Raw genomic sequence first — 24,263 nt, forward strand, 5'->3', positions numbered from 1 at the left:
TTGTGCTAGGTGAGTTAAGTAAAAGGAGAATAAAGTGGAAAATGAAAAAAGTTGAGAGATGGAGAGAGAAAAAAAGTAAGAAAGAGTAAAGTAGTGTGAAAAAATGTGTTGATTTTTACTAAAAAGGGATCTAATTCTGTTACTATAAAATGTACAAAAATGACAAAATAATTCTATTACGCTATGGAAAAAGAGGAAATAAATTTGTGAGTGGATATATTACTATTATGGGCTCCACCAAACAACGAAATATAGGGATGTCTAGCCCAATAATGGGGCCTTGAAAAAAGCCCATAGGCACAATCTGTAAGCCCATCTGAGAAAAGCGGGCCGGGCTTCGGTTTCGGCATCAAAACGTCGAGGACGGCACGTGCGTACTTGAAATGTCGGGCCGTCTATTTCCCAACCCCTTCCGCCATAACCACCGCGTGTTCACGCTCACTCCTCTCTCAATCTCACTCGCCGCTCCCCCTCCGCTGCTCGGAAATCCAGAAATCAAGCTAGCTCGGATCTCGAATTGCACTTCTATGTACCACCCTAACGCACAAGGCGGTCGTCGCGGCGGTCGCGGCCGTGGAGGCGGCGGAGCTGGCAGAGGTGGAGGCCGTGGAGGCCGAGGCGAGCAGCGATGGTGGGATCCTGTCTGGAGAGCTGAGCGTCTGCGCCAGATGTCCGCTGAGGTAGGTTTATTTTGGTTTCGTGTGTGTGCGGATTAGGTTCGGTTTCCACTTGCATTTGTAGAGGTTTCTAGTCAGTTCTATTTAAGCAATTTGTAGAGGTATGGAGTTTCTGGTGCAATTAATTGAAGAGGCTAATTGATGTTGACTTACATACAATGGAGAAATTATGTAGGGCATAATAGGTTTTGTAGTTGAATAAATAAGTTGTTAATCAACGTGATTCACTAGCTTTGGAGCTTGAATTCTGTAATCAGATGTTTGAAACCTTTTATCGAACACAATTGAACTTACTTTCTTCTGAGGTGACTCATACGACTAGTGTTATTTTTTTTGCATGGAATATTGCGCAATTGTTGGCATACCTTGAAGTATAGATCACGATCAGATTGGATGCTGAGCAACGCTAGAGGAAATGCTGATGACATGAATATTCTGTATTTCTAGGAAAATATTATGCTTGCCATATTTAGTATGCTATGAATGTGTTTGCATGTATGTAACTATAGATGATGATATGAATTCTGAGCAATAGTAGAATAGATGATGACTTATTCTGTATATCAGTATATATGATAAAATATGTGCTTGTCTAACTTGGTATGCGAACATGGGCTGTAGAAAGTGACAATGGATCCGAATGAATGGTGTAAAAAAATAGAACAGATGAAGACTGGAAATGAGCAGGAGATGGTAATAAGGCAAAAGTTTGGTAAAGATGATCAGCAAATCCTGGCTGATATGGCTCAACAATTGGGTCTATACTTGTAAGTTCACTTATCCTTATAGTATTTTGCACACTACAGTTCCTTATGAAGAACTGCCGGAAATATATCTATCTTAAATTTATGTACATACATTTACTTTTAGGATTTGGCTTGGAATACTTGGGTGACTTAAATTTGTCTTTCTGGCTTGGTATGATATTTTCTACTAGAATAAGTTGAACAAATTTTCAAATTGGGAATACAGTAATTTAGATCTGGGAGCTTCAAATCAAGGTTTGAATCGTCTGATCATAGAAATAGTTTCACGTTCCTGTCGTGTACACAATGATTTTAAACACTTGATGTACAGAATCAACATGTGGCCATTATGCTTTTTGAAATCCAATTATATGCTTAAAATTTGTAATTGAGAAACCACAGTTATGAACTTCACTTATTTATCATTTATTCAATGGGCTTGGATGAAGGTTTAGTATCCTGATAGATTGTTTCTTGCCATCCAAGCCTTGACAGCAATACATATTCTCTCTGCTGCCATTGCCAGCCAATTTGGCCAAATCTTATTGCCATCTAGTGTTCTTGTTAGTGGAGTGAAAATAAATGAGCATTAGTGAAATAATCCTCTGGCAGCAGGCTTGGTATTGAAACTACAGAAATTTGAATAGTTAGGAAGGCAGAATACAAAAGAGAAACATTGCTAGGATGAGAAAAAATACCCTTGAAGTTAGCCACATATATACTGTAGATGGGGGTTTATATTTAGTTATATTACCTTCTTCCAGTAAATGGATATAATAGCCTGCTATTTAACCTATTACTTTGAAATGTGTTTATACTTTATATATATCTTCCTGAAGATATTATCATGTGGTTTTAACTGACTATTTATTTTACTTGTTTTGTGGAAAGGAAGTCATGCTTATAATAAAGGAAAGGTCCTTGTTGTGAGCAAAGTCCCGTTGCCTAATTATCGTGCAGATCTTGATGAAAAGCACGGTTCCACTAAGAATGAGGTATTTCATCATTTTTTTTAAGGGAAAGTATAAAATCTCTGCTTGCTAATGTTGCAGATATGACATATTGCATCTCTCGTTTTGGTTATCATTTCAGATATCAATGTCCACCGAGACCCAAGCAAGAGTTGGATTTCTGCTAAGAAGCTCCTATGTGGCAAAAGTAGTACAAAACATGTCTTCATCATCTTCTGGGCCTGCGACATATCAATCCAAACCTGCTGAAATGGAGAGAGAGGCACCAGTACAATACAATGATACTGACTTCGAGAGACTTAGTATTGAATTAAAACAAAAGCAGGAAAAAATGAGGGTATACATATGGCTTGATATCCTGAAGTTCTGATATGGTTTTTCCAGATATTTTGCTAATGCTGATTTTCTCCTGACATGAAGGAAGGTAATAGTGTAAAGGCAATGCTAGCATTTAGAGAAAAGCTTCCAGCATTCAAAGTTAAATCAGAATTCTTGAAAGCTGTTACAAATAATCAGGTAGATAAAATTCTTCATGTTTGCCGTTTCCATGTGTCATTTCATATCTTAGAATTCAGTTATCTGCTAAACAGCAGTCTCTATTTTATTTTTTACTTACTCACTCCGTCCCCTAATGATAGGAACTTTGGAAATGGCATGGGTTTTAATGCAAAATTGGTAAAGTAAGAGAGATGTAGAAAAAAAAAGTGTGTTAGTGGAAAATAGGTCCCACCTCATTGGAAAAAATTTCCTGAAATGGAAAGTTTATATTTTTAGGAGACGGACCAAAGAAGAAAGAGTTTCTATTTTTAGGAGACGGAGGGTGTATTATTTTTTGTCCACCTATTTTTTCTGGTATATATTTCTGAATCATAATTTAGGTTTTCTTCAATATAAATATATATTTTGTGATTAGGGATTTCTTTATGTTTTTCAAGGTGCTGTAATGTTATTGAGGTAAATTTACACTTGAGATTGCTGAAATTGATTCCTTTTGTGGAGTACTTTGTAAAATTATTGATGTCATTAATTTTTAATTTTTTTTTCACTAAAACCACTTATTTTTGGACCTCCCTCTTATGAGGAACCCGCTTGGTTGGCACCTTGAGCAATGAGGCCTATTTTAGTAATGCTGGCATTTTAATAACTTATTTATCTCTTGCATAACTTCTATTGATAAAAAGAATGCATGCTCAAATTTTCTCTGTATATATTCTAACTGAAGGAATAATCTTTAAGTTTATCTGAAGCATTAGCTTGAACCTTTATTTTGTATCAATTGGCAAGTGCAGGTACTGGTTGTCTCAGGAGAGACTGGTTGTGGTAAAACAACCCAGCTTCCTCAATTTATTCTCGAAGAGGAGATATCATCTCTACGAGGTGGTAGCTGTAATATAATATGCACTCAACCTCGTAGAATCTCAGCGATATCAGTCGCAGCTCGAATATCCGCTGAAAGAGGTGAGAAGCTTGGTGAAACTGTAGGCTATCAGATTCGCCTTGAATCAAAACGCTCAGCTCAAACAAAATTGCTTTTTTGCACGACTGGGGTGTTACTTCGACAGCTGGTAATTTTCTCCTTTGGTATCTCCAAGTCTTGGCCCAAGTTCTCAGACTATATAGTCCTATATTGAGGTTCAGGATGTTAATTACTTTTGTCTTCATTGTTACAGATTCAGGACCCAGATTTAACGGGAATTACCCATTTGCTGGTTGATGAAATTCATGAAAGAGGAATGAATGAGGACTTCCTTTTAATAATATTGCGAGATATCCTTCCTCGCCGTCCCAACCTTCGTGTTATCCTTATGAGTGCCACTATTAATGCAGAGCTATTCTCCAAATACTTTGGAAATGCTCCCACTATTCATATTCCAGTATGTACAACAGTCTTAAGTGTCATAACAGTTCTCTGCAAGATTTACTGTTCTATGTGATGTCCTATGATTTTAATAACTTTATTTTCCCTCCAGGGATTAACGTTTCCTGTTGAGGAATTTTATTTAGAAGATGTGTTGGAGAAGACTCGTTATACTGTCCAGCCAGAGTCTGGCAACTTACCAAGAAATTCAAGAAGAGGCCGTCAGCAACAGGAGTCTAAAAACGATCCTTTGACAGAATTATTTGAGGTTTACTTCATTGTCACTATTTCTTATAACAACTTAATTTTTTAAAAATGGAATGTTACTAGAATATTCCTTGAGAAAGTCAGATGAACCCTTAGGGAAAGGTTCAAATAGACCCCTTGTTTTTATGTACGTTATTAAATTATGTCTGTTAAGATATTAAACAAATATGTTGACATTTTTATTAGACAATTTGCTACTTATTCATTTATCTAGATTTTTCTTTCAAGTTTGTGCATAATTTTACATGATATAGCCATATAGGTTGTAGACAATTTGCTACTTATTCATTTATCTAGATTGGGCTCTAACTGTTTTCTTAGTATATATAGGTAATTTGTGCCAAAATAGTTTTCAATAGACATGATATAGCCATATAGGTTGTACAATGCTCAACTTAGTGCAAGTAAGAGGGGAATGGATATCGATGTTAGCTAACTTTTAGTGTGGGTTTGTACAAGAATACTTTAGGGTTTTCTTTCTGTTTCATTGGGTTAAAGTTAAACACACAGGATTTATTTTACTCATCTCCCACAACCAATAGTACTCCCTCCGTTCCATGTTAATAGAGGCATTTCTTTTCGGCACGAAGTTTAAGAGAGAATAAAGTAAGAAGGTGGATTACTTTTTGTCAGAAATAGAAATGACTCAATTATGTTGGAACTTGAAACTTCCCAAAATAGAAAAATGACTCTATTAACATGCAACGGAGGGAGTACTATGTTTTACTCAAGAGATCTTTTTTCACAATTTTAATGGAAACTATGAAAGAAGAGCTAAATAAATTAGTTTATGATCATAAAGAAAATTGCTTCACATTTCTTGGTGTGTAAATCTGGAAACCAGAATTTATTATTATTATTATTATTATTATTATTATTATTATTATTGTATTTTCTTTCTTTTGTCAACAAATGTGGTAAAGATAAATAGTTGAGGACTTGAAGTCAAAGTTAAAAGATCATCTTTGTACATCCCTTTTGAGTTGAAGAACATCGAGGATGATAATCTGATCTAATTTTGAAAACCAGAGATATTCAGTTTATTTTCTTTTTGTTTCAACCAATTTGATAAAAACAATTATCCTTGTCCTATGTCTGCTTATCTGCTAGTATTCCTTTCACATGTTGATGTGAGATTACTTTAGAAGAACAATATGTCCAGTAACTATTGATGCTGCATTTTCTGTTCTGGAACTCCTATATATTCTACCTTATACATGTTCTCTTATCTGTTTCATCAGGATGCAGATATTGATGTGCTCTACAAATCATACAGTGCAAGCACCAGGCAATCTCTCGATTCTTGGTCTGGTTCTCAGCTGGATTTGGGCCTTGTATGTATCTGAAATATTTATATTTTAACTCTGTACATATACATAATGGAGCAGCAAGTTGTATGAATGGATCAATTAGAAACAAGAAAATCTGGACACCTTGGGCCTCCAAGTACAGCAAGTTGCTGCTGTATCTTGTGGGATAGTCGTACAAAATTTATATTTTTGACAAAGTTAGCTTCTTTGTCATACAGGTGGAAGCAACTATTGAGCATATCTGTCGCCATGAAGGTGCTGGAGCAATTCTGGTCTTCCTTACTGGTTGGGATGATATTTCCAAGCTCCTTGATAAACTCAGAGCTAACATTTTTGTTGGAGACCCAAACAAGTTCTTAGTTATTCCTCTTCATGGTTCAATGCCTACAGTCAATCAGCGTGAAATTTTTGATCGCCCACCCCCTAATGTTAGGTAACCATCGATACCTTTTATATTTAATTTTACATTTGCAATATTTTTTGGCACACAAAGTGGTCAATATATCGGTTCATGATACATGGAGATATTCAATCCCATTACAGGAATAGTTTGATAATCTTCTATAATGGTCGGGTATTTCACTCCATACACAGGATATTGATGGAACGCCTATCATTGTGTTGTTGTGACCATCTGCCATCATTATTCTTGTGTGGCACTCAGTAAATCAAGATAATCAGTGTCTAGCATGACAGTATTACAATTTCCTGGAATTTACCGCTTGACAATTTTCTTTTGGTATCATGACACTGCTTGTGTCCCCTTCTGTTCTTAATAGTCATAGAAAAAGTATTTCTCATTAGTCTGGATTTCTACAGTTCTAGGCTTCTAGCTATAGACTCAGAGTTACATTCATGCTTCATTACATCTAGGCCTTTTGGAGTACCTCGTAAAATAACATTGATGTTTTTCCTGCAGAAAGATTGTGCTGGCAACCAATATTGCTGAGAGTAGTATTACCATAGATGATGTTGTGTATGTTATAGACTGCGGGAAGGCAAAGGAGACTAGTTATGATGCTCTTAATAAGCTGGCTTGTCTTTTACCTTCATGGATTTCCAAGGCTTCAGCACACCAGGTATTTGACAAATAATTTTACTATGCAAGTATCTTGAGTTTACAAGTATTTGTTCCTGTAGGTAGCCTTCAAGGTAAATGAAACTTGTTTTCCTCTGAGCATTTTTACTAATGCTATCTTTTGGTTTAATGCAGAGACGTGGTCGAGCTGGTCGTGTGCAGCCAGGAGTTTGCTACAGGTTATATCCTAAACTTATTCATGATGCTATGCTCCAGTATCAACTGCCAGAAATGCTTCGAACACCTTTGCAAGAGCTTTGTCTGCATATCAAGAGTTTGCAGCTCGGAGTAGTTAGTACATTTTTGTCCAAAGCAATTCAGCCACCTGATCCTCTATCAGTTGAAAATGCAATCGAGCTTCTTAAAACAATTGGTGCTCTAGATGATAGGGAAGAGCTCACTCCCCTTGGTATGTTATGTCTGGTTTGTTTTGTCCTTGAGTTTGTGAATCATTAAACTAACTGATTGTTAAATACCTGACACAACAGGACATCATCTTAGCACATTGCCTTTGGACCCAAATATTGGAAAGATGCTTCTGATGGGTTCCATTTTCCAGTGTCTTGACCCCGCACTAACAATAGCCGCTGCTCTTGCTTACCGTAGCCCATTTGTCCTTCCATTAAGTAGGAAAGATGAGGCAGAAGCTGCAAAAAGATCATTTGCTGGTGATTCTCGCAGGTTAGGCTACAGAAAAGTTCATAATCTCTTCAATTCACAAATAAGTTTGCTAGGTTGATGATTTGCTGCTAAATCGGCTTTTTTGTTTATTTTTGTTTCCTTGTTTCTATTTTGGGGACAGTGACCACATTGCACTTCTCAAAGCATATCATGGGTGGAAAGATGCGAAACGATATAGAAATGAAAAATCTTTTTGTTGGGACAATTTTCTCTCACCAGTAACTATGCAAATGATTGAAGATATGAGATTTCAGTTTCTGGACTTACTGGCCGGGATTGGTTTTGTGAACAAATCACAAGTCAATGTAAGTGTTTAAAATTATAAGAGATCCAGTTTCCATAAAGTCTTGTTCACTTGGCCCATATTAACCAAATTCCAGTGAAAGAGTTTCAAATGTCTTTCTGTTGATCTTTTATTCATGCTATATTTGAGCAGGCATACAATCAGTACAGTTATGATTTAGAGATGATATGTGCAATACTCTGTGCTGGACTCTACCCAAATATTGTGCAGTGCAAACGGAGAGGAAAGCGAACAGCTTTCTACACTAAAGAAGTTGGGAAAGTTGACATTCATCCGGGATCTGTCAATGCTGGCATTTTCATGTTCCCTCTTCCTTATTTGGTTTACAGTGAAAAAGTAAAAACCAGTAGCATATACATAAGAGATTCCACCAACATTTCGGATTATGCTCTGCTGATGTTTGGTGGCAATCTTCTGCCTAGCCAGAGTGGAGATGGCATTGAAATGCTTGGTGGATACCTTCACTTTTCAGCCTCGAAGACAGTATTGGACTTGATACGGGTATATCTGACTCTCTAACCCCTCTATCTCTCTGTACATATACATATCCTAATTACAGCTTTATACATTTGATATCTGTATCTTTTCTGTATATATTTGCACAAATGGACTTGAAACTCGTAATATTAGATGAGTGTATTCTGTGTTTAGTTGAAGCTGATTCTTGATAATGAATTTGCAGAGGTTGCGTGGGGAGCTTGACGGGCTATTAACAAGAAAGATCAAGGAGCCGACACTAGATATCTCGGTGGAGGGAAGAGGTGTAGTCACAGCACTTATGGAATTGTTGCACAGCCAAAATGTGCGGATTAGGTGAATCATAATGATGTTTTCAGTATTATTAAATCCATATCTCAAACTATTAGTACTTTGGCAATTTATCATATGGTACCAGTAATTTGCTATGGAGCAAATGTAATGAATATTGCTACGTATAGAATTATTAGATACTAGTAACATTTACATAAAATCACTATCTTGATGTTTCTAATTTGGCATTCGTCTTTGGACCCAAGAGAGGACTTGATCTAGATGTGTTGGAAATTCAAATTTATGAACATTATTTTGGCTGGTTTTTTAATGTTCATTCAAAAGAATATTCGACGTCGGCGTCTCTACTCTATATTTAACTTGTGTGTTTGGGCATAGGTTAATAAATTAATGTTGTTCGTCTATGGAAAAGACTCGAACTTTCTTCTGAATGAAGAATGACCTTTTCAATTCCGCATGATAAATTGGAAAATTGGTGCAAACCAATATTATGAAAAAAGAATATGCATACGCCAAGCCAAATTCATAGTCTAGAAATAGACATTGTTACTCACTTATACTTTTCGTATTTCTTAAATCCAAAAGTACACACTAAAAAGCACTCCCTCTCCATGATTAATAGTTCTATTTTTTAATTTTAGTTCTTCAGCAAAAACTAGTCTCTCTTTTTTAATAAGCTCTTAACTAGTCCTCTTTTGGGATTAAGTCTGTAACTGAGATATCCACGGCTCATATTCTTTATTAACAATACTCCGACCACTTTATATCTTAATTTTATATTAAAACTAATCTTGCATGTCATCCACTACAAAAACAATGGTAGTTGAGTGAGGGAGTATAAATTTTTCCTTTTCCGAATTTTTGGTTTATTCAATTCGTTGAATAATTTTTTTATTCCTTTGTCTACGAAATAATAATCCATCTTGTCATTTTAGGACGTCCATGAATAAAGTTCCATATATACTTATAATCTCTCCGTCTCATAAAAATATGTGCACTTTCAATTTTCGGGGCATTTCTATTTATAGAAAGTTATTACCAACTCATTATCCATATATACCAATTTATTTACAACTTATACAACTATGACCCACCATTACAACTCATTAAACACTAATAATAACACAAGTCTCACTATCCACTAACACTACTTTAACTATCATTTTCCTCATCTCTCTTACTTTACTAATTGTGCATTAATTCCCGTGCCGTTTCAAATGCCTATATTTTTATGGGACGGAGGAAGTATTTTATTGTTGATTAGTGGGTCTCTCATTGCATATTTGCATTAACTCACTGCACTCACATTATTATAAACTTAATATATAAAAATAGAACCAATATTCTGCTAATTTTGTCCACTCACTCCTCTTTACATTTTTTAAAATTCGGACATCGAGTTATATGGAAAACTTCATATTGTGGAATATTATACTACTACTAGTTAAGCTAGTTACGATTTTGCGTTATATTTTTCAACTTGGTCATTAATCCGTGACCATTACTCTGATACTAGGATAATGCTTCAATGCTCAGAACATTCAACCATCAATTTGGAGGAGAAACGTCTTATCAAGTGAGTGGGAATAGCTTTGCATAAATGCTCCAATATTTTAACTTAATGCTTGTAACTTGTAAAAGTTTAATTTGATTGCTTGACTGTTAAATGTAGGATATGAAAAGCCAAAAAAATTATAAGATCACAACCGAAGTGTGTATGTTTCGAATTTCTGAAATCTTGATACTTATAGAATTGTTCAACTAATTAATGTAACTAAAATGGGCAGTTCCTGCCCCTCGTGTACAAATTCTATGACTCCAAAAATCCAACTATTGACATGGAAATTAAAAAAAATGAAAAACCTAAATTTGCATGGATCCAATAATTATAGTCCATTTTTCATGAGGGATAAGAAGAGATAAAATGGTAAGGCAAGCAAGGTGAATTCCTCCAGGCTCTGGCATGCGCCTTCAAAATCTCCATCGCTCTCTCCTTTATCTTCACCCCACAATCCACCTGCACCACCAAGCACAGCTTCCCCACCACCCCGCTCTGCATCATCTCCGCCACCACCGCCTTCGTCGCCGAGTGCCTCGACACCGCCTGCAGTATCCTCACCCCTTTCTCGCTCGCCGCCCCCGACACCCTCAGTATCTTCTTCGACACCACCGCCAGCCCCGCCGCGTGCCCCACCAGCTCCGCCCTCCCCTCCGCGCACTGGCACAGCACCTCCACCACCCCCATCAACATCTCACACATCCTCTTCTCGCTCGTCTCCAGCAGTAAATCGATCGCCGCTGATACAACTCCGGCCTCGACTGCCTTCACTCGATTCCGCCCCCAAATGCAGACGGAGGCTAGGGTTTTTAAAGCCGATTTCCTCTCCTTTCTCGTGATGTCATCCGATTTCAGAAATTGAGCGATTTCGGTGAAGAATTGGGGGTTTAGGGATGTGAGGGTTGACGGATCGGCGATTTCGGTGATGGATCTGAGGAGATTGATCGCGTAGGATCGCGATTCGTAGCTGCCGATTTGTAAAATTAGGGTTAGGGATTGGATGAAATTGGGGGTGGAGAGGGGTTTGAGGCTGGATTCGGGGAGCTGGAGGGCGCAGAGGAGGCTGAGAGCATCCTCTGCAGCGGGGGTGGTGATTAAGGAGGCGAGGAATTCGGGGGCGCCGGCGGCGGCCATGATGCGGCGGTTGGTGTGGCTCTCGGCGGCGGCGGATTTGAGGGATTGGAGGGAGTGGGAGTGGGCGGCGGAGGAGAGGAGGCGGAGGAGGTGGGGGCGGGTGAGGGGGGGCTTGGGGGTGGGGAGGCGCTGGAGGGCGTGGAGGGTGCACCAGGACTGGATGAGGCGGCGGAGGGTGATGTTGGGGGTGAGGTCGAGGGAGGGGAGGTGCTGCTTGGTGGCGGGGCAGGTGGTCTTTTGCTGCGTGAAGAGCCATTTCTCGATGCTGTGGCGGTCGTAGGTGATGCCGGTGGAGACGGTGACGGGGTCTCTCATGATGGCGAGGGTGATTGGGCAGAGGAAGTAGGATGGGATCTCGATCTCGATTTCGGTATCCGCCATTGCTGGAGAATTTGATTAGGGTTTTGAGATTGATTGAATTTTGATGAGGGATGGAATTGGGGGAGTTGGGTTTATATATGGGAGGGATTCAACGTTTGTGAAAGTCAAAACACGGGAAAATTGTGTGTTGCTGGAGATTGGTTGTACTTGTGTGTTTTAGGACTTTTCAAAGGTGAGATGGTGTCAGAGATGATTGTTTGACTTTGTATATCGGGAGGAAGGGAGCACGTGGTGTTTTAATAGATGCTCCTGCTAAATTTAGTTATTTACAGTTATTGTATCACTCACTCGAATTATTACACTTTGCATGGAGTTCACCAGCCCATTTCTCATCCCCAATCATTTACGCCAACTCATATTCATTTTTGAGTATAACTCACACTAAAAAGTAGTTTTATTCTAATCATTTACATCATCTTTAAGTTTACACCATTTTTAAGTATTTGTCTAACAAAATTTTAGCGTAAACACCAAATTTGGTGTTATTCTATTGAAAAACCAAAAAATGAGTTTGAGTTTGGTGTATGGTTGGAGAAATTATCTACACCAAAAATGAGTTTTGGTGTACGGTTGGAGATGGTCTAAGAGCATCTCCAACAGTACTGCAAAACTTAAAATGCAGTAGGAAAACATCTCCAATAGTACAGCAAAACCAATCCAATTATAGTTTTTTGATGAAAAAATACATATTTTTAGGTTTACACTAAAACTATACCAAAAACCTTTTTAGATTTTGATTTATTGCATTCAAGTCCAAATCATTTTACATTTATCAAACGAACAAAGGCAGGTAGAGAAATGAAAAAGCAAGAAGGAAAGGATGGAAAAAACTTACAGTACTTCAGTAAAATACGCACACGGCAGGTTGGAGAAGAAGATAACAAATAAAAACCTAAATAAATCTATTAATGTTATATAATTATTGATTAGTGGGCTGACCCATTTCCTTATACACGTTTTTTTTATATAAAAATTAATTCAAAAGCAAACACTAAAAATCTAAAATATGATTAAGAATAAAAATATAAAGACACAACCTAATAAAAAATATGCATAAAAAGATACGTGATCTAAATAAAATAAGATTAAGAAGATACAATAAACTTAAAAGTTAGTCTTATCTACGTTATTCTCTTTTTTACTTTATTATTTTCCCACTTTAACTATTTATTATCATTTTTATAAAACGAGTGCAGAAAAGTCAATGGGACTGCTAAAGCGGGACGGATGGAGTATTAATTAATAAGCTAAATACGAAAAAAAACCAGAAAGATTAATAATTAAAATTACACGTTTTTTAATTATATTATATTTATGTAATAAACAATAAATTTTATATATAGTCATATTAATTAATAAGTCTATATGTTATTTGATATAATTTAATTTAATCAAAGTTATTGACAAATTGCTGTGGGATTAGTGTGCAATTTAGATAAAATATATAGATATGATTGCAAAAGTATAAAAAGTAAGTGAGTGGAGAATATTCTTTTTGGTTTGAGTTTAGTGTAAATGATTGGAGCAAAATCAATATTTAGTGTGATATTTACACTAAAATAAGTTTGAGTTTAGTGTAATGGTTGGAGATGGTCTAAGTGTTCTGTTGCATGCGCATGAATCTAGGGTTTCAAATTAATAGGACTATTGCAACAAAAAGGTGAATCCCATTGTCTTGGCGTCCCCACACTCCGGCCCGATATCATGTGAGAGGATTCAATCAGGGTACGCAGTAGCCCATTAAGGGAGAGACCTTAATCCACTGGCTGCCAGAGACCCATCTCCCAAGGCCTCACACTTATGCCTGAGAGATAGAAGCAACTACACGACAACAGTGAAATTTAAACTCGGGTTCATTGCAGCAATATCTGCCCATCTGTTGTCAACTGCGCTGCCATGCGGCCTAATATATAGGATTATATTACATTAGTACTTCCTCTAGACTCTTAAAAATATGCCATATTTGTGTATATGTGAAATAGTAGTATGAAACTAGCAACCACAATTAGTATGGTAAGATGTTTTGCCATCAACTATTAAAGAAGAATTAAGTTGTTTAGTGAGTGAATATTGTGTGAATTATAAGTAAAAAAGTGTTATAAATTATCACAATTAATACTCCTACTTAATCATGATGTAGTACATAAAAAAAAAACTTCCCCCATCTTATAGAAATAGTCATTTTTGGGTTGATTCAGATTTAATACATAATTATTAAAGTAAATAAGATAAAAAAGAAAATAATTAGATTATTGTTAGTGAATAATAAGAATTCACTCCATTAGAGGGAAAAAGTTATCCAAAAGATTACTTCCAACAATATCGGCAAATTAACAATAGAATAAAAAAGAAAAATAATAATGTGGTAAACTTGAAGGAGCTTAAGCCCTTACTTTTTTAAGGCGTGTCTGCCCATGTGTACCAAAATGTAGCTTAGATTATTAGTATGTCATTTAACTCTAATTGGAAAATATATTTGTTGACAAATAAAATGCACACAGTTTACAATATCAATACAGAGTGAAAATTGAAATCACTATATAAATTTTATGGGTTAATTCTGCTGTCAACCTATCATCAATTTTATTTTTAGATTGAACTCACCAAACTTCTATCAAGATATTAAAACGGGTTGCTGACTATGAATTGAAAATTTAAACTGTATCTAAACAAAAACTCAACAATATATCGACATTATTAGAATCTAGAAGTTATCCTCTATATAAAGTCCAACTCAAATAAAGAGGTTTTATACCAATTACTTATTAGTTACTAGAAGATAGCCTCTCTATAAATTCCAACTCAATTAAAGATGTTTTATACCCAACAATAAAAGTGTAACAACTAAAGTCTATCGACGCATATAAAAATAATACCATCGATATACACATTCTAAGTTGAAATAAAGAATCCCCGATAAATAATGTGAAAATGAGACACCTAAGCAAAGATTTGAAGAAACAAAATTAAAGTGTTAACTTTTGAATTTTTATGTCCAAAATTTAATAAGTAATAAACAAAATAGTAGTCTTGCTTACTTCTGATCACGATGCATGTATTTGGCTGCCGACAAAAAATGGTGGGTACCAATTAAATGAAATGAGTGGAAATTTTAAAAAAAATTAAACAAAAAAAAAGTCAGAATTTGGTTTCATATTTGGCTGCTTGGGTTATGCCTGCTCGGGCCGGGCCGTTTCAGTTAACTAAGCCCATGGAATCGGCTCCCTCACCTCTATTTAACAATTTTTGTCAACTCGATTTTAGAGGTTGACTTTATATTTTAAATCTTAAATAAGGTTTTTTTAATAAAGTCAACTTAAAGTGGGGGTTGACAATGGAAGTCAAGGCTTAATTAGGACGAATTATTCATCATGAATTAACGGGAAGATTGTATTGTGCATTTTTTCTTTTTCTTTTTTTTTTATAGAACTTGCTACTAGCCAATTTCCTTGGCGGAAGCATTTTTATTTGTAAAAAAAGCAAAATTGCTAGAATTAATTTATACTCTATAAAATCAAGAAATTGAGTATTTCACTTCATTTATTTATTCAATAATACTTCTAAAATTAAGCATTGTACTTTGTATGTTTCAAACTAAATATTCGTACTTAAAATAAGTGTTAGCTATTTTAAATAGTCGTGAGCTATCTTTTAATTAACTCAAGTAAAAGTCCGGTCAACTCAAAGATAGTTAGGTTTGTGACATTCTAACAACTTATTTTTGAGTCGATGTCGAGATTACTATAACTTTCCTCAATTTATAAACAATAGAATTTTTTTTTTTTTTATCATTTTCGTTTTATATTATAATTATTCGCCTATTTTCAGTGAAAATCATTCTTCACTCATAATACATTTCTTTCGCCGTTAGGTTATTTTCAACATAACCTCATTATTAACTATATCCAACCACAACTCCATTTTTAAAGCATCACATCAATATTTTTTGCATGCCTCGACATGCAATGCATCCACGATTCGAGTGTGTCCGCAGTGGCTATGTTGCGGGTGCCATTACTTATACTATACAACTCATTTTTTATATGAGTCTCATCGTTTTTTACTAAAATTCGTGCCAAATTTTAATAAAATTATGGAATAAAATATGGTTAGAACTTAGATAGACTTTCTAAGTTAATTAATGAGTTTAGACTAGTTTTACAAAAATAGGACAAAATTAAGGTTGCAAAGTTGAAATTGTGGTTTAGAATCAAAGTAAGCGCCGGTGGCCATAAACATGTGTTATATTACGTGGAATTACTGTTTCTATTCTTTTCTTGTTTTGAATCTCTTGATTCCATTATTGATTCCAACAATTTATTTAATTACGCGCACTTAGCTTGTCATAATTTGGAACCACTTGTTTAACATCATTTTTAGACAAGAACGAATCTATGGCCCTACATGTTACACGCAAGCACTTACGAGGTGGACAATTCTAATCCTCATATTTATTTAAAATGTGAATATTATATTAGTATTATCTAAATAGTAGTAAGTGTCGAAAAACACATGAGATCATCTAGAATTATTAATGATTTGCCTCCTCTTTCAATGATGTAGCCACTATTGGGTTTTAAAATACGACCAAAACGTGAAACTAGAACTATACATTCATAATATTTACGAATTTAATTAATTTTGATTTTAATTCGTTATTAATGGGATTGAGAACATAATCACATATGTGCACTCTTCCACTTAATATGTTATTGCAGTGACGTCATGAATGACGATAGTCTAGAAGAACAATTTCAACCGTTTGATTCTTTTATTGCAACTTTATTTTAGTAACTATTTAGATTTTTATTTTATTCTGATAGACTTAAGATAATACAATTGTAAAATAATTACCATCGCCCGCCATCAAAATATAAAAAATGGTGTCCTATGACACGAAAACAACGAAATTTATAAGGATAGTGTTCAATACTAACATTTTTGAATTAATTACGTATTTGTAGTTGGTCAATTTATCATATTATTATCATATCATGCAATATCAACAAAATCGTGTCACCGAGCTATGTTCGTATTGATTTCATACTGATGTGTAGTCACCATTCATTGTCATTTGTAAAAGAATTCGCAACATATTTGAATTGTGAAATTAAAAAATCAGAACCAACACAATGCAAGTATAACAATGAATAAAACAATAATCATTTGCCTATTGCAGACCTTAAAAAAACAAAAAGAAAAAGGAAAAAATCGTTGAAGAAACACCAGAATAACTAGCAACACAGAAAACATCACTGGCATTGATAAGCAGCAACTCATTTTTCGTAACAATGGAGTCGTTCCGTGGATCTTTTCTTCACACAAGGTGGTATAACAACACCACAAACATAGCTTCATTCATCCAAGTACAACAGAATCCGCAACCAAAATTTTTACAACGACATCAGTACATGGCAACATGCTGCACGGTAGAATTAGTCATTTAGCGACTTTGAAAATATGAGTGTGCCAGCGAAAAACACTTCTCCTTCTGCTTCTTGTATTCGTTGTAGCGTAGGAAGAAGTAACTCAGATAGTCGAAATCGATCAGAGACATTTTTGCCTGTCAGAAACAAGACGAAATTGTCATACCAATTACTGCACTCATTCGAATTGATACGTGCATATGAGAATCATCAGTACCTGGATTAAAGCCCACAGTGCCCAGTATAGGTGTGAAGCTAGCATGTAAACATTTGTTTCAGCGTAAAGAGCAGAAATCGCCTCCATGGAAACCTGAAGTTTTTTCCGCCGTTTTTGCTATTAGATTATGAACTTGGGAAGTCATGCATAAGTCATCATGCTCATATTGAGCTCATTGTCCCAATAAGCAAGGTTGAATAAGTACAATTCACAGGCAAATTCACTCAAGATGTTATGTTCATTCCCGAGAAGGCAGAGAGAAAAATATATAAAAAAAACTGGAGATAATTCAAGTTTCATGAGGTTCTTGTTCTATGTAGTATGAATACGATGTAATATAAGTTTTCATGTACCTCATGTGGTCTATCAGGGCTTAGATAGTTCCTGAAGAAGAAGAATTGTTCGTCTTGGCTTGGGTATCTGAGACATGAAAAAGTTCAACAGTAAAACTTCGTATCTTAATCAGCCTAAAAAGAGAAAAGTGACTCTTAGCTTGTTGTTTAGAGAGGACAGAACATACAAACTGTAATCACAGTCGTAGCCAGCATATTCATTGAAGTGATTTCCAATGTCAAAGCCTCTGTAATTGTATGATCCATACTCAAAGTCGATGAAGTAGAGTTTACCTGAAAATTTTCAAGGATACATGGGAGGTCAAGAAGAATGAAATATACCAAGGGATATGATAAAAGCAGCTGATAATAGCTTACATACTGTCCAAGAAATTTCCTCCAAAAAAAACAAAAAACTGTCCAGGAAAGAGTTTTCATTTCCCGGAGTTTTCACAGCTTCACTGAGAAATGAATTACTAGTACCATATATGGTAGCAAAAATTCCCAGTTTTATTTTATTTTTCAATCTCAAGATCTTTTTCCCATATATGAAATCTAATTATGGAAATGTTCAGCACCATTAATGTATATAAACAAAACATATGACTTGACAAGTACAAATAACTTAAGGTTGTACAAATCATTCTTGTATTTATTTGCACCACAGTACTCACCTATGTTTAAATAGAGAAGGATAATCTAAAACACAGCCCAAAGATTTTCCAAACTACCCATACCCAAGCAAGCAAGCAAGAGAGAATAATTCATATAGAAATTTATGCATGGTATGTACCGTCATTGTCATTAAGCATCAAATTCCCAGAAAGCAGATCATTGTGACAATATACGACGGGAGCATTAAAACGATCTGTCATTGCCTGTACCAAAAACATATTTAGTTTATGAATAAAATAGTGTTTTTGACCAAAGTGAAATTTAAACCATAGAAGTATATCAGGATTTTCCAAGACTTCATCAGGATTTTAAACAATAAAAAAGTGTTTTTGACCAAAGTGAAATTTAAACCATAGAAGTATATCAGGGATTTTCCTTGCATTTGGCTACTCCTGATCTGGAAAATAAAGAATGGAGAAATCGCTAGCAAACAACACTTCATCACATTCGGTTTATTCTTCTATTCACAACGATACAAAAGAAATTCCAGAGTTACCAAGCAAATATAGTTAGAAAACAATTTGGAAAATAACTGCATTTTATGATAAAAGAAAGGCAGTAGACATACATAGCACATCTTACAAAACTATTTGGAAGATAACTGAATTTTCAAATAAAAAGAAGACAATAGATATACAAAGTACACCTTGTCATTCAAAGCTTCAAAGCAAAGGGTGTACTGAATTACAAGGCTTCAAGCAATAAACTTTTAAATGAAATAAAAAATCAAGTAGCTGCTCTCTCTTTTTAAAAAAATAAGTAATACTATGATAATAGAAGGGCAAAGCAACAAGACAAATTCCTCTCCCACCATCATGATATAGTTAGCGAAGCAAAAAGTATACCATGACTTTTAAGATACTTTTGGATTCTAACAAGATGAGCTTAAGATATCATCTATTGAATTTTTGAACTAAAAGGACAAATTTATGCGGGACACAGGCAAAAGACCACCTTGAGGCCATTGATTTCTTGATTAATTTCTTCAAACGAAACCATCTCATACTTCTTTTGCTTCACGCTGTCATCAAACTTGAGGGTCAATGCTGCATGCACGATGATGAAAATAAAAAAAAGGTGAAGCCAAACAAACAGTCAAGACGAAACTAAATCAGGCTATAGGAAACTAGAACTACATTTTAGCTAGAAAGATAATCATAGATTACCTCTTGAGAAGAACTTGGAGATGTCATTCCACAGTTGGGGTTCTTTAGAACCAGGAATTTCCACCTCATGGAATCTTCTCAGCTGTTTAGCGATTTCTACTACAAGCTCTGGTTTTCGCATATCTGAAAACAGAAGGTTAGTGTTAACCTGAAGCGAAAGAACACCATCAAAAGGAGAGGATTTATCAAAGAGAGGTAATGCCCATTTCTGATAGATAGGTGGTCCAAGGTGCTTACCTGATGGAGTAAGTGTACGAGCATCAATAAACGATTGCACCATTCCATTCCCAAAAACACCTAGTAACTTGGCACCAAATCCAGCAGCCGAGAGGTATGGGATAGCCTAAAGATAGTATGAGGATTCATATATAATTTGACTTAACTAAAAAGGAAAGGAATTATACACAGTAGGGTTTAAGTAAAGAAGCACCATAATGTGCGGTTTCACTCATTCTAGTCATTGCAAGTTTAGTGAAGTAATTAACGAAGATATCTTTTTCCCCAGAAATACCATAGCATACCTGCAGTTCCCTTTGGCGATCAATAACATATTCAGTATTTGGACCATATAATCTGACTGTCGTACTAACAGAATTTCCATCTCTTTGTCTGACAGACACCTTGAGCACTGTCGAAACAGAAGAAAATTCAAGATTCTTTTTAAGACACCATTTTCCAAAAGAAGCAGCTCGATGAGATTTCCTCATACTACACATGTACATGTACACTAAGATTGTTATTGGAAGAGAAAAAGATACGCACACAGATTTGTAATGCCACCAGATACTGTCTCAAGGGAGAAATCCGACTCATCCAAATTCGACCATTGTTTGAATAAATCTCTGAAAAGCTCCCTGCCAAGAACCATTTACTCAAAAGGTAAGTGAAATGAATCACAAGATTCACAACCAGATAGCTAATTTTTGGTTGATTTAGATTGATTTCTTCCTTTCTTGAATAGACTATAATTGCAGTCTTCGTAGACTACAGTCGACGAAGTAACACATAATCAAAAGAGGAAACATAACAGAGTATAAATTTAGTCATTAACTAGCACCTCTCTGCAGCCCAATCAAACAATCATTCAACAATACGAACAAAGCAACACTGTTGCTACAAATACATGAACTTAATGCTGCGTATACAGCTGCAACATACACCAAAACCTCCGCGTTGAGCAGGAAACACGAAAAAAAGAAAAAGAAATTCAGCTCATTCCAAAACGGTGATAATAAACATAAACGTAAGGAAGAGAGGCAAAAATACTGACACGATGCGAGGCTTCAGTTCCGGTAGAGAGAGGGAGTGGTCGATGGTGCGAGAGGACGACGGAATGTCGGAGCTATGCGTCCCCGCCACTTCCGTGGCGTTCCAAATCTTCTCCGCCGTCGCCATTGATGAAGAAGAATCGCAAAATCTGAACTCCACGACGGTTAAGGATTTTTATATCATTTCCAAAAAAAATCCAAAATCAAATGAATAATGCAACCCGGGAAAGGAAGGCGGTTTTCATTTTGTTTCAATCCCTAATACCCAAATGACAGAAATGCCCCTGGGTTACGCGCCACGCTGCACACATTGAATTAAAAACTGATGAAAAAGTAGTCTTTACAATTTTCAACTATTAACTTCAATTGTTGTTTAGCTTTATTATTAAGATCAAAATAAGCTTATGAGGTTTGCGACCGCGTTTTTTCACAAACACGTTTAATTTGCATACACATTATATCTTTTCCTTTTAACAATTTTTTATTTTCACTTTAATACTCAAAACAATATAAATTTCAATTAAATATATAAACTCTGATCATTACACCATCTATTAGTTTTACAATAAAATGATTAGCTTTGAGTATTTAATGGAAAAAGTGTTTTACAAAAAAAAAAGTAAAAAGTGTAAAACAAAAAAAAATATAAACCAAAAAAAACGTATACTAAAATATTTTATAGTATTATGAAAAATGTTAGTTTACGAAAAAACTCATTAACAATTAAGATTGCGGTTTAATTATAACCATGAAATCCATACAGTCAATAAAAAAAAAGAAGCAATCCTTACACTTCATATCCTTCATTGCCCACTTTTTCATCTGCGTTTTATTCAATTTGTGGTGCGTTTTAAACACAGCATGTGGTGCTGTGATTTTTAAAACTGCAAAGGATCCACCCCCTTCTAAAACCCCCAAATTCAGAAACTCTCAGCTCGCAGCCGTCTCAGCCGTGTCTCCTCCACGCCGCCGCCGTCTGTCTTCAAACTGTATTCTCTGATTCGCATTTATGCTATTAGCTGATTATTCGTTTATGTGAATACAATTTTCATTTTGGTTTTTTGTTTTGGCTGTTATCTGATTCTCATTTAGACTTTCTAACTAGAATTGAATTCTGTATTCCAATCTCTCTTGCTTACAAACGGAGAATTGCAATTCGGTTTTCTAATTTAAATGTCTGCGACATTAAATTAGTTAGAGATCCAGTAGAAATGTAAACGGGCCAGGAGTAATTTCCTCCAACCTAGATTATATGATCCTCCCATAATATGAACACTCAGTTATATTTTTAGGAAATATAATAAACTGAAGTAATATAAAAAGCATAACTCGTATGTCAGTGATAATTTTCCGTTTGGTTTTTGTATACGTAATGTCAGAAGATACCCTTTGCATATGCGTAATTAGGCATGTCTTACTATTTTAGTTGGTGAGAAAGGTTTTCTTAAGTGTATTGCTCATATTGGTTTTGCAATAGGTGAAAAATGTTCAAAGTATTCCGTTGGAAATCGGTTTATAGGCAACTCTCTGCAGTTACTGTTTCTCCCCAATTCAATTTGTGGGTGAGTTCTTTTTCATAATTTGATTCTATGAAATATGATTATGTTCTTGGTTAATTATTTTTTGTATATTGACCATGCTTCTCTTTGATTTCTTTTGCAGAGAGGAATGCATAGTTTTTCATGTTGCCTTCATCTTGAATTTTCTAGAGCAGCTATACCCTATAGCTTCAATTTGTTGAACCATAATCCACAGAAAGGTACTTAAAATTAAGCTTGGAATGGTTGAAGTGTCTGCTGAAAGATTTCAAAGATATTATTTCATGTGGCAGAGCAACAAGAGTCCCAAGTCAACTTTTCAGGACCGCAATTCGTGACAAAACTGAGTCAAAATACCCCCACCCTAAAACAAACACATGAAAATTTCAGACACAAACAGGTGTGAGAAAAAGTATAGATGAGATGGTAGTCTGTCCGTACTGTAGTAACTAATAACTTAATTCTACTGATAAAACACATCTCCTTAGGAGGAGTGCTAAATGTGTCTGTAAATATAATTGGAATTGTAGTTTCAATTGCATACACTTGCTCCTTTTCCTTATCTTATTCCAAAGAATGGTGTCAGTCTTCTGAATCCTGTTAGCTCGTCGTTGCAATATTTTGGCAGAACCCTTATGCACAATCGGTACAGCAAGCTTTTTATTATTTGGAGAAGGCAGTTGACCAGGTATATATTGTGATACTGCTTTCAGTTCATTTTTTGGTTCATCCTATTACATAAGGTGTTTGAAACCTTACTAGAATTTGTGATATTCTAGTTGCATCCCGATGCCCTCTATCTCTTAGGAGCTGTATACTTGACCGGCGATTGTGTGAGCCAGGACATTCCCTCCGCCATTTGGTGTTTCCATAGAGCATCTGAAAAGGTAGTTCAACTTCAACTCTGCTTCTTAGACATATCTGCTATTTGTTCTAAAACAATGATCTTTCTAATCTTAGTGTGTTGCCTCCTGTAGAAGTTTCTGAAATGATTTCGAGTGGCTTAATTAAAATCGTTCATGTTATAAGAATATTAGATACTCCCTCCGTCCACAAAAAATAGAGCACAATTACTATTTTTGGCCGTCCACAAAAAATAGAGCACATTCATTTATGGAAAGTTTTCAACAAATAGTAACTCTACACATCATTCCACTAACACTACTTCTCACTTACTTTTTCTCCTTCTCTCTTACTTTATCAATTCTACATTAAAACCCGTGCCATACACAAATTGCTCTATTTTTTGTGGACGGAGGAAGTATGTCTTTGGACCTAAAGGGTTTGATTGTTTATGTGTTAAGTAACTATTTAACTTTCTTGGCTTGATTCATTTAGGGTCATGCTGCTTCTGCCATAGCCTATGGATCTCTTCTCCTTGCAGGTTTGCTCTTTACTTTTGTTGTGCTGTGGTATATTCATGGAGATCTTTCTGTTTCGCCTGTTGCTTGTTAGTGAACATTTTGTGACAAATGCTTTAGGTGTTCGCATTCCTGAATCAGTAACCAAATTCAATGTGAAGAAAGCATCCTCAAACAGAAAACTGAGGAACGATTCTGGAGCTGATGAGTATGATCCAGTTGAGATGGCAAGAGATCAATTTGAAATTGCTGCTAATGCAGGATGCGATCTTGGATTGAAATGGCTGAAACTTCTTGACGAGGAAGAGAAAAAGAAAACCGGGATGAGCTCTTGATGCCGGTCTTAATACATAAGATTCAGCTACCTTTAATAATTATGGTCTTGATAGCTTATAAACTGTTGGAAACACCTGTAATGAAATTGTATTTATTTTGTTATGAATAGAAGAAGAATGGAAAAATAGAATGAGAAAAGGTAGTGGAAAACTTATGTAATGGTTCAATTCAAAATTTATGTTTATTTATCCAATGAAAAGTCGATGAA

At 35.5% G+C, this 24,263-nt stretch overlaps 4 protein-coding genes and 1 long non-coding RNA gene across 6 annotated transcripts; 3 read left to right on the top strand and 2 right to left on the bottom strand.

Moving 5' to 3' along the window:
* The first annotated feature begins 396 nt into the window (after window positions 1–396).
* On the top strand, window positions 397–8,996 carry LOC125213615 (DExH-box ATP-dependent RNA helicase DExH1). 2 transcript variants are annotated; one of them, XM_048114259.1, is made up of 16 exons: window positions 397–680; window positions 1,299–1,444; window positions 2,319–2,418; window positions 2,516–2,731; window positions 2,815–2,910; window positions 3,684–3,959; window positions 4,065–4,268; window positions 4,365–4,520; window positions 5,761–5,853; window positions 6,048–6,262; window positions 6,749–6,908; window positions 7,043–7,316; window positions 7,396–7,588; window positions 7,710–7,893; window positions 8,025–8,393; window positions 8,575–8,996. In XM_048114259.1, the coding sequence occupies exons 1-16, from the start codon at window positions 528–530 to the stop codon at window positions 8,707–8,709; spliced, it is 2,970 nt and encodes a 989-aa protein (XP_047970216.1). In that variant the 5' UTR covers window positions 397–527; the 3' UTR covers window positions 8,710–8,996. The 2 variants fall into 2 exon arrangements, with proteins under 2 accessions (XP_047970216.1, XP_047970217.1); XM_048114260.1 differs by lacking the exon at window positions 397–680 and having other exon boundaries at window positions 1,317–1,444; window positions 2,315–2,418.
* Window positions 8,997–10,381: 1,385 nt separating this feature from the next.
* On the bottom strand, window positions 10,382–11,791 carry LOC125210873 (E3 ubiquitin-protein ligase PUB23). Its single transcript, XM_048110487.1, has one exon. It carries the CDS (start codon window positions 11,734–11,736, stop codon window positions 10,564–10,566), a length of 1,173 nt encoding a protein of 390 aa, XP_047966444.1. The 5' UTR covers window positions 11,737–11,791; the 3' UTR covers window positions 10,382–10,563.
* A 5,176-nt stretch (window positions 11,792–16,967) lies between these two features.
* LOC125214905 (probable ethanolamine kinase) lies at window positions 16,968–21,008 on the bottom strand. The gene is made up of 11 exons (XM_048116125.1): window positions 20,823–21,008; window positions 20,315–20,406; window positions 20,074–20,180; window positions 19,790–19,895; window positions 19,553–19,675; window positions 19,341–19,432; window positions 18,505–18,589; window positions 17,900–18,005; window positions 17,733–17,799; window positions 17,380–17,472; window positions 16,968–17,299 (listed from the first exon to the last, which is right to left on the bottom strand). The coding sequence occupies exons 1-11, from the start codon at window positions 20,945–20,947 to the stop codon at window positions 17,180–17,182; spliced, it is 1,116 nt and encodes a 371-aa protein (XP_047972082.1). The 5' UTR covers window positions 20,948–21,008; the 3' UTR covers window positions 16,968–17,179.
* Window positions 21,009–21,666: 658 nt separating this feature from the next.
* LOC125214906 lies at window positions 21,667–22,497 on the top strand. The gene is made up of 3 exons (XR_007175182.1): window positions 21,667–21,809; window positions 22,298–22,382; window positions 22,483–22,497. It is a non-coding gene; the product is annotated as an uncharacterized LOC125214906 (long non-coding RNA).
* A 24-nt stretch (window positions 22,498–22,521) lies between these two features.
* On the top strand, window positions 22,522–24,248 carry LOC125209748 (the record flags this gene model as incomplete). Its single annotated transcript, XM_048109332.1, has 6 exons — window positions 22,522–22,579; window positions 22,652–22,758; window positions 22,987–23,046; window positions 23,138–23,245; window positions 23,697–23,742; window positions 23,840–24,248. Coding segments are annotated over 6 exons (594 nt in total), but the record flags the coding sequence as incomplete, so codon positions are not given.
* Between the last annotated feature and the right edge of the window lie 15 nt (window positions 24,249–24,263).

This window comes from Salvia hispanica, chromosome 3 (genome assembly GCF_023119035.1).
Source record: "Salvia hispanica cultivar TCC Black 2014 chromosome 3, UniMelb_Shisp_WGS_1.0, whole genome shotgun sequence".
NCBI lineage: Eukaryota > Viridiplantae > Streptophyta > Magnoliopsida > Lamiales > Lamiaceae > Salvia > Salvia hispanica.